This window comes from Anopheles stephensi, chromosome 2 (assembly GCF_013141755.1).
Source record: "Anopheles stephensi strain Indian chromosome 2, UCI_ANSTEP_V1.0, whole genome shotgun sequence".
NCBI lineage: Eukaryota > Metazoa > Arthropoda > Insecta > Diptera > Culicidae > Anopheles > Anopheles stephensi.
The window spans coordinates 70,177,276-70,190,015 of NC_050202.1; the positions used below are offsets into that span (position 1 = coordinate 70,177,276).

A 12,740-nucleotide genomic window follows, 5' to 3' on the forward strand; every position below is an offset into this window, starting at 1 on the left:
TGTAAGGCTAGATTTATCGCTTCATTTTTGTGATCAAAAATGAGAAAGCTGTTGAGAAATATACTATACTTTGCTAATTAGTTTTGAAATTAAAAGATTAAATTTTATAATGGAAATTATAAATAATTAATATTTATAATGGTAATTATAAAAAAAAATAATTAAAAGGAGGACAAAGCCCTAGTTCATTAGGAAATCAAATTAACAACATCTGCTTGAAAGGGTTTAGTTAGAACATTACCAAAGGTCAACCTTCTTTTTCACTCTTTCTTATGAATTACACAGTTTTATTGGATTTTTTTCTTATTGAACCAGCTACGCTCTACACTTCTTTGATGTTAGATATATTTTATTGTAAATATGAAGAATTTATTATACATACATTGAATTCCATTACACAAATTTATTTTATTAAAATTGTTTACAAAAACTTGATGATCGTTGTTTTGTCCCGACCATCCCACGGTGCGCGATCGCGTGTGTGAATCGAATCACGAGAGATTATGCGCCGGAGAGCTGATCGACGCGGGGCGCGCGAGCGCGAATCAATCCGCGTTAGTGAGTGGTTGTTACAAGAAAAAAAAGAAAAGAAAATAAAGAAGAAAAAAAAGCACCCAGCACAGTCACTCAGAGAGCGATTGCGGTTTTGCAGCACTGGTACGATCCCTTCTGGTTTCTTTCATACTCGAATCATCGGATTCGATGCACGTGCTTCAGCAAGGCGGGCCGGGTCGTGCGATTCCAGTGTGGGAATTATGCGCGGTTAGTACTTAAGTGCGAACCATTGCCGCTACCATCTTTCTGCTGCGATTTGACAACAGTAACGGTGCTTGGTTGTGAAATGGCTCCCAGCTAGAAAAGTGATCTGAAGTGATGTGCCTTTCTTCTTCGTGAGTGTTGTGACTAGTTGATGGGGAGGCATTAAGTGTCCGTTCAAAATCCGAAAGTTTCTAAAATTTCCCGCGAGGGTTGATGAATCGTGTGTGTGATATGCAGGGGAAAAATTGGTTTGAAAAATAGAAAAAGAGCAGTGAATATATGTGTCGGTTTCAGTGCAGTACGCAATAAATGGAAGCAACGCAACCGTGTCTGTGAATTCAATCAACCATAGTGACGAGTGAGTGAATGTAGTTTTTGCAAGTGTTTCAAGCGGTGGTCCGGGTGCTAGAACGTAACGTGAATATCGTATTATATTTTGTTAGTGCAGGTGGTTTTGTGTGAACGAAAGGGCCGCGGGGTCACCAGTGTGTGCATCAGCGGAGTTTTGCTGAGTTAGTGCAAACAAAATACAGCTGGATATAGTTCTTCATTCCTCAAGAAGGTAGGTTTCTAGTTTGTTGGAGTGCTATTTTTTGATTGGCTTCGGATGTATTGACCGAGATGCCACATCAAGGTTTCAAATCACCTGTCTGGTGTTACTGTTAAGATGAGTGTGCTCAGATTCAGAGGAGTTATGAGAAAAGCATATAGTCTGATTCTGCAGCAGAATGTTTTCAAATGATCTCGAATTCCATTCCTGCCTCTTGAATGCATCAAACTCTAGTGACTAGCAGTGCTAACAAGCATACGAAGCCACCACCGAAGAAATGGTGAAAAACACTACCAAAATCAATGCTGACAGCGCCATTACGCCATTGCACCAGCCGCTTATCAATGATGCTCTTTGAAAGTGCATTGTTGTTTCCCGAGCCTGTTTTTTGTTGTTGTTGCGCTTCATTCTGTTTCGCTTTTCTTGCAACCTTTATTGACCTTTACCTCGGATCGGTTGCGAGTACGATGCATGATGATGATCATGCTGGCCACCGGAGATGCCAGCAGCCTTCCCTTGCGCGCCTGTGCATGTTGGTCTCTTTTTTTTTTTGGTGCTCAACCCAAAGCCCTGCACCCAGGCGCAGCTGAAGAAAATGTGGCGTGTATGGTGTACGCGGTGGTGATGTCTGTTCGCCTCCACCCGAAAGGCTGCCCGAATGCGTTAATCATATTCGAGACAGGGGGACTCCGTAAAAGGACATACGCACGACCAGCGACACACGCGAACGCGTCGAGCGAGATACCTGCTGATCAATGTCACCGGTTTTGGAACCACCTCAGCAATGGCGAACCACCCTGTGTCGCACCGTCTGTGGACACCCATCGCCGCGCACACACAGCATCACGGAGCGCTGGCTGTATCCGATTTCAGCGTGTGTTGTTCGGTTTTGGTGCCGGGGGATGTTTGCGGTGCCGTTCGTGAACCGTTTTCGCCAAGTGTCAGGCTTCTCTAGTGGCACACTCTTGATGGTGCGGTTGGTGGGAGCGGGCAGGCAGGCAGGTGAAGACTTTAATTACTTCCACTTCGCTCGCCAATTGGCCGTGCCGATTTTTCCCCCCTTCCTTCATTCCCACCCCGCCTCATTTCCTGCCTTCGCCATTCCGACGAAGCCGACCGCGACACGTTCGACGATCGATTGGATCGGATTTATTGTGGGAATCGGTGCGGCGAGACCCGTGGCGGCGGCGCTAACAGGAAACGAAGAAGGTGAGAAGATTGAATGTGGAAGACGCGTGGCATAAGTGGGGCCTGGGAGCAAGGGGACACGATCCTCCGAAGAATCCTTGAACACACAGCATCCACACGCTCCACATTCGCAGTCGGTGGTGTGTAGTGGTGTAGCCGGTCTTGGTTCTACCGCTTCCTTTCCGCGTGCTGCCAGCAAAAGGTTGCAGCGATCGTCAATCATCAACACCGAGCTCGCTAATGGGGACGTTACTTTGCATCAAGTAGTTTTAGTGAAGTTTCGTGTAGCAAAATGTCGATCGAGACGTTTCATCAATCGGTTGGCTCGTTATATGCCACCTTGTCTTGTGTGTTTGTGCTACAAAGAGCAATGAACAACAACAACAAAAAATACGGTCATTTTCTTTGCAATCAACCCATCAGCATCTCATTTGTACCGGACGCCAGATACCTGTGCCACCAACAACATCTGTGGGTGCATCTTCCCTGCCTCCCGAATGATGCTCCCGAGCCGCTAATTTGCGAACCGCTTAACACCACCTGCCGTCGTCGATCGTTTTCGCAGGGATTTTCTTCGGTGTGTGTGCTTTTTTTCCCTCGCACTACGTTTTTGCTCATTACTGTCAGGCTTACGCACGTGACGCTGGACGTAGACGTTTCGGTACTGTACCAGCCGCTAGCAGTGTTGATTGTATCGCCATATCGTCCGGATCGCGGCTTTAGAACGGTTCGTCAGACTTGGGGGGACGGTTGGGCGTGCGATGCTCCATCCATACCTCCCCACGGTGCACTTGCCGCCTGGCAGCCGTTACGAGCAGGTGGTGGTGTCGCATAATAAATCGCCAATTGATATGTTAATGCGGTACGCCGATCGCCGAGCCACAATGGGTGTCACAATGCCACACGCCGTGTCGTGACGTATGCAGCCGTTTTGTTGCAAGGAAATACGAAGGTTTTGCATGTACACTGACATCAATGAGAAAACTCCCCATCCTTCCATTCCTTCCCTCTCCAACTCCTTCCCTTGCTAAAATACAAAACGAAACATTTGTGTACAACGACTGAAATGACTGTTCATAATGTTAGGTCAGATATGTTTTGGGCTAGCCTTCTGGAAATTTTGCGACGCATAATCTGAAGTTACAAAAAAATAATACTGAAAAAGATAGATATTACAAACCAATCTGCTTCTTTTCTTTCTACTATTCAATCTTGAATTATATATCACCTCCAAAACTTCACAATTGAGTAGGCACCTTTGAACCAAAACTTTTGCAAAACATCTTTCTTTCGAAAAAAAAAAGACTAAACAATGTTGATCAACTTTGGACAGAGTTAATGTCTCAAAGGCGTTGTGGTAGTGTGATTATAAATTGCTAGCTGTAAATATGCATAAGGTGTAGAAGCTTCCACCGGCTGTAGTACAGCATGATAGGAGTGTGGTACACTTACTCATATCTCGATTTTCAAATCTTAAGCTACAGGCTTTTTGGAGTCCTGGTTATCGTTTGGTGGAGACGAGGCCCTGGCGGTAGAGGCAACAAAGGCACCTTTCGTCTCCCGACGGAATCGAATATCGATTCCCATCTGGACTGTCTCCTCGTACACAGGACTGACTATCGAGCTACAGGTTAAAAAAGACAAGGAAACCAGTAATGGAAGGACAATATCTTTGGAGATTGTAGTTCAGGAGCACGACCTTCTTTGATTTTTTTGTTTTCTATTATACTAGGGAATGTTGAAGTACAGATTTACGAAAGTAAATTCGGCAAGTGTGTCTATGCATCCTCATCTGGTTCATGAAATTCCTTAAACGATGGCAAGGTTGAAACTGCTGCTGATTTAAACCTTAAATAAAATGGAGTTATAAAGTATCTTACTGTAATTGATGAATTTTGTTTTAATTACGAAATCATTCTACAAAGATTTTATTACTCTAATGGAGACAAGTTAATCTGAATAGTGAATTGGAGACCTTGAAAACAGTATTAAACATACTGCAAAAAGTTGCCAGTTTTTTTGGAAGTATAGATCATGATGAGATTCCGAAGGCATACTACAGCTACAAATTTGCAGAGCCTTAGATTATAATTTGAGGATCGGGGTACAAATCCCATCCAAGCCCTTACGTACGGGTGACTACTTTTCTGTGGGTAAAATTAACTCACAGATAGCCAGAAATTGTAGGTCGAGGCCTCTCGAAGTTGTAGTGCCAAGGAAGAAGATGAAGTAAATTATAATTTAATATTTTCAAATTTTTACCAAATAGAATATATTATCTTATTACCGTTGTTCTGAAGAATTGCATGTTAAGGCAGGGATAGGTTTCATAATTTGTTAGAAGAGACGCTAGCTGATTTTTATACATCATTTGCAGTTATTTTAGATATCTTATTGGACCAGGGTGATCATCAACATCTCTTCATTTGCGAAGGTTCTTCCTAACCTAATGTGATGATATGCGACTAAGTGGAACTGACACTTCAAGATTCCATGCCCGGCACGTTGGGTGAACTATGCCACCGGTCAGTGGACTGTGACCAGCTGAAAGTCCAACACACTGACGAGCTGCTGCCCCAACCTAACACCATCCACTAAACCCCGATCCGCTTAACGAATAAATTACAATTAGGCGTAAAGATCGCGCACAATAGATAAATTGCGGGTGGGTTCTTTGCCTCGTTGCTTCGAACCACTTTATAACAAAGTTAACGATCCCGATTGCCGGTCGTCTGTTAAGCGACGCGGTCTGTCCAGCCCCGCGATCATCATGCATGTGCGTGGCTACCGAGCAAAGTAAAGCACTCTCGCACCGCTACACATGTTTATCGTTCTCGTGCATTTTGGCACCGAGTCTGGCAACGGGGCCGACAATAATACTTGGCGAAGGCTGGTGCATGGGCGCAGTTGGTGCGATTGCGTGTGGCACATTCGTTAACTTCCTGTTGCTGCCACTTCGCTGTCAACGGGCGAGTTACCGAAGCTGGTTAGCGGTAAGTAAAAGCTTGCCCAGTTGCTTCCGAAAATGGAACCGAAAAGAGAATAAAATGACCGGTTTTATTTGTCCCGCACATTGTTATGCTTTGCTTCTTTCATGTTGGCGAATGCTGGACGGGAAAGAATCGGCCCTGTATATGCAAATGGTGGGTTTTGTGGGGAACAGCAAATCGATTATCATACATTCATGTTCGCAATGTCGCGATCGGTGCATGATGCCGATGGTACGTGCGACATCGTAAGCGGAACACGATGCACAACAGTCGGCATTGACCTATTTAGGCATTCGGGGAAGAGCATTGTGCATGGTACAAGACGAGTTGCGTGGTTTCTTGAAAGGATTCGTCGTCATGTCGGTGGCTTTCATCTGCTTACTGCAGAGAGCATAAATCTGAAATGGGAATTCTGGGCTCTTCCAGGATTTAATGTATGTAGCATTCTTTGCAACATTTGCTTTGTTCCAAGCAAAAGTACAAGCGGCAAATTGAATTGTATACATTCAATTTTAACATTCCTCATTGTTATGTTTTTTTCCAAAATCCAAAAATAATCCCCTAGAAGCGAGGAACTCTCTGAATTGATGTTGTATATGGGACAGTGTTTACGGTGATCTCCAGTGCATCTCGTTTCACCCCTGGACTCTGGCCGCACCCATCACAAAAGGCGTTGCACTGTCGTAACGACAACGTAATTCTCACCCCCCCCCCCCCCACCCCCACAAAGTTGTGAGGGTCGTCTAAAAATTGAGCAAACAAACGATTCCTCCACCAGCCCTCCGTTTGTCGCGATACAATCCCATAACGAAATACGACAGATTACAATCAACAACCTATCCAATGGGTGAAATAATAAAAAAAAGCACAGCAACCTATAAGATGTTCCATTTGGCACTGTGGTTGGGCCGTGTGCTTTTTGGTTGGTCAATAAAATTGAATTTTAAAGGCCAGTATACTTTGCGCCGTTTTGCGTACGCCCGAGCGCTCAGGTGAATGGGGCGCAGCTGGGCGACGTCCTGGGCAGCTGGGCACCTAGCTGGAATCGTTACGCGTCCGTACATAGAGGAGTGCTCCGGGGCCGTCCGTGGATCGTTTATTTTCAATTTCATTGCGCTCCCCGCTACGTTACCGCTTTTGGGTGGTGGTCTGTCCCATTGATTCGATCGCTCAACCCAATCGATCGTTCGGTCGTAAATATTGTGACAAACGGGAAAGGAGCGATCGGGCGGGCCGAGGGGAACGGATCACAACAAAAACAGAATAAACATCGTTTCGCAAAAACGGGGCGAAGGTTCGCTTAAGACGCAACCCGTAACATCTGTATTTCTTCCAAATGTGTGTGGATAATTGAATCTTAAATCATATAAACAATGGGGAATTTACGACCGAACGGTTTGGTCGTGATCGATTTGTGCGCGAACATGTGGGATTGTACCTATCGGAGGGAAACGATGGGATTAGTTTTTTTTTATAGGTGAAGCATATTGGGCAAGGTATTTTTGATTATTTTATTTTGTCAGTTTCAATGTATGCCTTTGAAATGAATGTATGGATACGACTCAACAAAAAAGTTCTCTTGATACAGTGCGTAACATAAGTTTTAGAACCTTTCACTGTGGGTGCTGCTTGATTATTCTAGACATTTTTGAGCTTCCATTTTTTGTTGCATATTTTGAACTGAATAAATAGTCACAATGCTGAGATTTTGGAAAATATCTTAAATTTTTCATAATTTAATAAAACACATTTTTGACAGTTTGAAATGTTGCAGAAAACCATTGAAGGGTCTAGATTTAGGACGATTCGGTGTCGAGCTAGTAGCACCATCGATCTTCGGTAGATTACCGGATATCAAATCCCGTCACGATGGACTACACGTACGCAAGAAAAACTATCCAGCTATTGGTACAATTCAGTCAGTAACGGCAGGCCAGGACCTCTCGAGGTTGTAGTGCTAAAGAATGGGAAGAATCTAACTTCCCCTTAATGGAAAAAAAAATCTGAGAAAAATGTTGTAACAGGTTTTGAATGATGTTGTGATAAGTTTTGAAAACATAGAGAATGGATTTATGGATGTTGTGTACTTAATTCAAATAATTGATATGTAGTATATTAGCGGATCATTACCACAGTGTAACTTAACCCGTTGGGATGTGAGTCATTATATGTAGTTTAACCCTCAGTACACATACTAAACATAAGAATCTAAACAATTGCGGGAAAAAATCGTTTAAATTCGATAGAAATGAAATTCGATAAGAAATAAGAAAACATTATTACCTTTTGTGAGAATGTTCTGCCTCTAGTCTTAACCATCTGCTAGGCCATGATATAGATTACTAGAGTAGACTGACTAGACTTACTGTGTATAGCACTGTATGCTACTGGCAAAGTCCAGGAAGTCTGGATGGGATTCGATGCCCTTCTGTTAAAATAGATTAAAAGTATATAATTATGTTACGCACTGTACATACGCCAGACAATCATTTGAAAAACGTTCATTATTTTAATTTCAAATATTGAGAAGCTAAGATTGATGTTATTTTGTAAAGAAGTTAAATTGCAATGAAATATTTTCCAAAATTATTATTCAAAAATATCGGAAAAGAAAAAAATCTATTTTTCTGATTCTAATTTCAATCCATTCAAGCGAGCTGTTGCGCGCTCAACAATTACTAAATTGTAAATGCTATACAATTATAACTTATATTGTAATTAAACCACCTCTTTGCCTTTATTTACAACAATGTTTATCATCGGATACGGTGCTTCGTATGGCACACACTAATAAACGGTATACATTGCAGTTGGTTTGTTTGTAGCCACGCGCATACGTACCAAAGGTGTTTCGTACCACCTTTCTCTCCTCGTCGTTGATTAGTCATGTTAGATGACTGTGTGCTTTTTTTTTCTTCTCCACTTTGCTGTTGCCCACGTTTGTACCGTCAGTGCAAAACATTGACCTACATCGGTGTGCACATGATCATCGTCTGTGCTGTTTGCCAGAACCGCTCGCGCAGAGGTGCGTCCAACGACGACGAAGCCGTCGTGAGTGTGGTTACGTTGTGTTATGCTGGTTGTACTGTCGGCCAAGTATAACAACCGTCACCACATGGTTTTGGGGATGACGGGGTGAACCATATGTATGCGTCGATCTGTCTCTTCGCGTGTGGAGCTCGAAAGAGCACTGGCAAAATGAGCGGAACTCAATCTCTGAGTGCATCCAGCGAGTGTCTCGGGCAGACTCCGCGTGAGTGTTGAAGAAAAAAGGGGGCACACCATTTTTGCTCCCCTTTACAAAACAGCTGTATCGGAAGTGGTACGAAAGTGGCAAGGGTATGAAACGGATGGAGGTGAAGATAGAGGATTTGTTTTGTGCGAGAGCTTTATGCTGCCTTTAAGCTCACCGTTTGAAGCCGATGGTGCTGCCGATGGGAAGCATTTCTTCCGAGGGCCGTTAACCCGACTGCTTGTAACCGTTAGATCCGATTCAGTAGAGTGAGAAGAAAATGTTGTTGTTTTTCACTCAACAAGCAGTTGTTAGACAGTTTTGGCTGAAGAAATTTTTGCTTTTTTTATTCAACAAGAGCGGCTTGGCCGTATTGGTGTAGAAGAAAATAATTAGGTAAACACTCTGTTTGTATCATACAAACAAACCATTTTGTTGAGCAAGTATTTTAAAGTAGAATTTCAAGCTTATTCCTCATAACAATTAGAAAAATATGGTACAATTAAATAATTTAAATATTGCATAGAAACATCAGGTTGGAAAGAGTTCACATTACGAACAATGACTACTTTCATCCGTTTTAACGTTAAGACTTTCATACTAAGTAAATTGAAAGCCTCTAGACATACGATCAGGCCGTTCTTATGCAGTAAAAAAAGAGATTTTTTTTAAGTTGTATAAATTAACTAAACGTAGCCGTAAGATCCTAACAAAAATGCCCCAAATTGTGATAACAAAAGTTTAAATCTTCTCTTCAATCTGATTTCGATTTCACTTTTGTTTATCCAACCCATGATTGTAACAACGAATTGAAGTCATGATATAATGCTTATTGAAGGTTTAGATCTCTATGGTATCTTACGGCTCTTGAATGAGATTGTATAAATGTTCTCGTTTTAGTTCAACGAATAATTCAGGATGAATCTAAACGTGCACAGTAATGATATCGCACTTAAATGCTAAACTATTTAAATCCTATTCTAAATTATGACTTACCGACAGCTCTAACCCTTATCCCTGTTTAATGTTCTCTTTCAACAGATCTCCAACACGCCATCAACGACACAACAGCGTCATTGCTCGATTGCTTGGTGTTGAGTAATTGATCGAGAATGAGCTCGTGCAGGGCGATGCGTAAACTTAACGGTCGATTGAATGCTTCAAAAACGAAGTGACTAAAGTTCATCGGAAAGGGCTTACCGCGAAGGTGACAAGTGGTCGCGATGATACGACAAGGATGAGTCCCGCGTTCGTCATCAGCGAGATAAGCGCTTGGAAGCCGCACACCCTCAAGCCCTAAGTGCTGGCAATGGCCAACAGGTGCCCGCCAACATCACCATCGTCAACTTCCGCACCAGCGACCGAACCGTCGGCCCAGTCAACATTGTCCTCGCCCGCAATCGCACCATCACCGTCATCGTTATCCAGCGCGGGAGTGGCAGCGCTCGGGGAAATCTCAAGGCCTCGCCCGGTAGCGGTTACAAGCCGTACCGTGGGCGGTACGGTGGTTGGCGGCCTAATTGGAAAGTTTGAATGCACCAGGTCCGATTCTCCTGCTGCTGACGTCAAAGTGACAGCAAACACTTGTCGAGCGAGCGATAGCGCGCTTATCACCAACAGGGGCTGTCCCATCACACGCGGATCGAGCCCGCCGTCGGGCGAAACCGGAGCGGTCGTTGGGTTCCGGGAGACTGTGACCGGTAACCGTAACGAATGTACTGATAAGACCACCACCATGGGCGTCGGTGGAACGGGCGGTCGGCTAGGGAATCGGTCCGGTGAGCTGGTGAATTCAGATGGCATGGATGCCTGTGTACATAGAACCCGCGAGCGTCAACGAAAAACGGTCGTCTACAGTCGTCTTTGCTTGGACGATGCATTGCTCAGGGATATGGAACTGCTGGATTTGGATGCCCGAAAGACAAGCGACTTAGCGATTGTGGGTGGGCGGTCCGATCAGCGGGACGAACCCGCATGGTCGTCGGGACAGACGGAAGTGATCCGTTTTCCGTGCGTAGAGCGACTGATCGAACTGTACGCAAACATCATCCGCCAGAAGGAGGCTGAAGTGCAAAGATTTATGAGCAGTATTGTAAGGAACGGTGATAAAAGTCGATTAGATAAGGGCGCGTTACCGTCGGCGAAGGAACGCCGGCGACGGGCTACGGAGGAAGATGGGCCGCACGGGAGCAAATTACAGCAAGGTGACATACGCAAGGAACCCTCGCTACCTGCGTCAGTATCGCTGGAAGCGTTGTCACGTACGAAGACGGCACTGGCTCGAGACCTGGTGGGTGACTGCATGCGCACCAGTACGGCACAGTCCATCGAAGAAGCGGTACGCGTTAGCCGCACGAAAGAAAGCTCCAGCCCGGCCCAGTCGGATGAAGGTTGGCGCAGTAGCACACAGCCCAGCCCGTACGGTTCTAGTGACGAAGAGGAACGCCCGCTGCAGGTGGAGGAAGAACCACCCCCGGACGCGATGAAGAACCGGGACAAGGTAACGCGTTCGTCCAGCTCGGATTCCGCCCTCGGTCTGGACGATGATCTCAGCCAGCAGGAACAGCAACAGATGATCGCTACCGTCGGTAAGGTGCGAAGGCTTACGCTCGGTGTGTCGGACATTCCGCTACGTTCGGCGTTACTACCAGTTCCGGAACCGTCCACGCTACCCAGCCTGACGGCAGCACCTACCGACCACTGTCCAACGGTGGTTCGCAGCAAGATGATTCTGGAAGCTCAGCTTATTGAATTACCGCTCGCAGATGGTAATGGGACGTCCGATCAGTCCGGGCAAAACCAGCAGCTCGGTTGTCCACCGAGCACGTCCGTTTCACGGCGCGAATCTGCCCAAAGCTACATCAGTGATATAGGCGAAGGTGTTCGCTACGTGCGAACACCGTCAGTGGTCGTATCGGACTACTCGGACGATACGATGTGCGGCATCACGCTGGAGGAAATTGAGTACTTCCGGCGGCACCGGTTACGCCGCGGTTCGGCCGACTGTGAGTCGGACATAAGTGCGGCCTCGTCGTGCAGCAATCTAAACTACTGCGGGTCGTCGATTAGTGCGCTGGACGGGTGCGAGTACCAGTGTGGACTGCGGACACCCGAACGGAAGGTGTCCGACTGTTCGACCTGTTCCACGGTTAGCTGTGATGAGGACGAAGGCTACTCGGTGGTACGATCCAAACTTGCCAGCCTCGTCCTACCGTCGGATCCGGTACCGGAGGAGACGGAAATTTCCGCAAAGTCAGACCCGCCGGTTATCAGCGCACCGCACAGCAATGGTGCAACGACGGAGGGTGACACTCCTAATGAGCCGGGTGACGTTCGAGTGTGCAGCAAAAAGAAGGTTAGTCATGAAGTCAAAAATTCTGAATAGAATCCGGTCCGGTGAAGCGTTACTGTAGCATTACGTCGTTAAGTTATCGATATCGTTATATATATATTCTGAAACTCGTCTAATGGGTAGCAATGATAGATAGATAGATAAGTATATATATATTTTGTATGCAGCAGCTTTAACTGATAAATAAACTCAAACCCTAAAAGTTGTAAATGGCAAGGTAAGCTGTCGTCTCGTTGGATTCATTTGTTATTGGCAGAAGGAAATCTGCAAGACACAAAACGAAAGTAACGAAAGACACTGGTTAACAATTGTGGGTCGCATCGTGCTTCTTAAGCGTCGAATGCTCTTCTCGACCAGCGTTTGAAATACGGGAAATGGTGGGGGGATTTTTTATTGTTTCATGTTTCCGAAGCTACCTAATCAGTAAATCGACCGTCATTGACGTCATGTCCGAGTGTAAACAGTGCTGACCGTAACAAGATCGGTGTGGGTTGGATCGATCAGTAAGATCTGCCGAGGGTTGGAATATTTGTGTCAATTAAACGCGTCGTTTGGGAAGCGCGTCGCCGACTTTATGAGCTATTATAATAGATGCAGAGAATGGGGAGTAGCCAGAGCTTCACGCGTACAGCAGCGCACATTGTTTGGAAACTATTCAAGTGATGTTGA

The 12,740-nt window shown here is 45.2% G+C and overlaps 1 protein-coding gene and 1 long non-coding RNA gene across 3 annotated transcripts; one reads left to right on the plus strand and one right to left on the minus strand.

Annotated features, from left to right (window-relative positions):
* Window positions 1–520: 520 nt before the first annotated feature.
* Window positions 521–12,292, plus strand: LOC118504585. 2 transcript variants are annotated; one of them, XM_036039234.1, is made up of 3 exons: window positions 688–762; window positions 1,203–1,321; window positions 9,761–12,292. In XM_036039234.1, exon 3 carries the CDS (start codon window positions 10,029–10,031, stop codon window positions 12,102–12,104), a length of 2,076 nt encoding a protein of 691 aa, XP_035895127.1. In that variant the 5' UTR covers window positions 688–762; window positions 1,203–1,321; window positions 9,761–10,028; the 3' UTR covers window positions 12,105–12,292. The 2 variants fall into 2 exon arrangements, with proteins under 2 accessions (XP_035895126.1, XP_035895127.1); XM_036039233.1 differs by having other exon boundaries at window positions 521–1,321.
* LOC118504588 lies at window positions 7,189–9,815 on the minus strand. The gene is made up of 2 exons (XR_004905320.1): window positions 9,716–9,815; window positions 7,189–9,044 (listed from the first exon to the last, which is right to left on the minus strand). It is a non-coding gene; the product is annotated as an uncharacterized LOC118504588 (long non-coding RNA).
* Window positions 12,293–12,740: the final 448 nt, after the last annotated feature.

What these genes read in the sequence shown, in the direction of transcription:
- LOC118504585 (XM_036039233.1), top strand. Translation starts at nt 10,029, where the DNA reads ATGGCCAACAGGTGCCCGCCAACATCACCATCGTCAACTTCCGCACCA.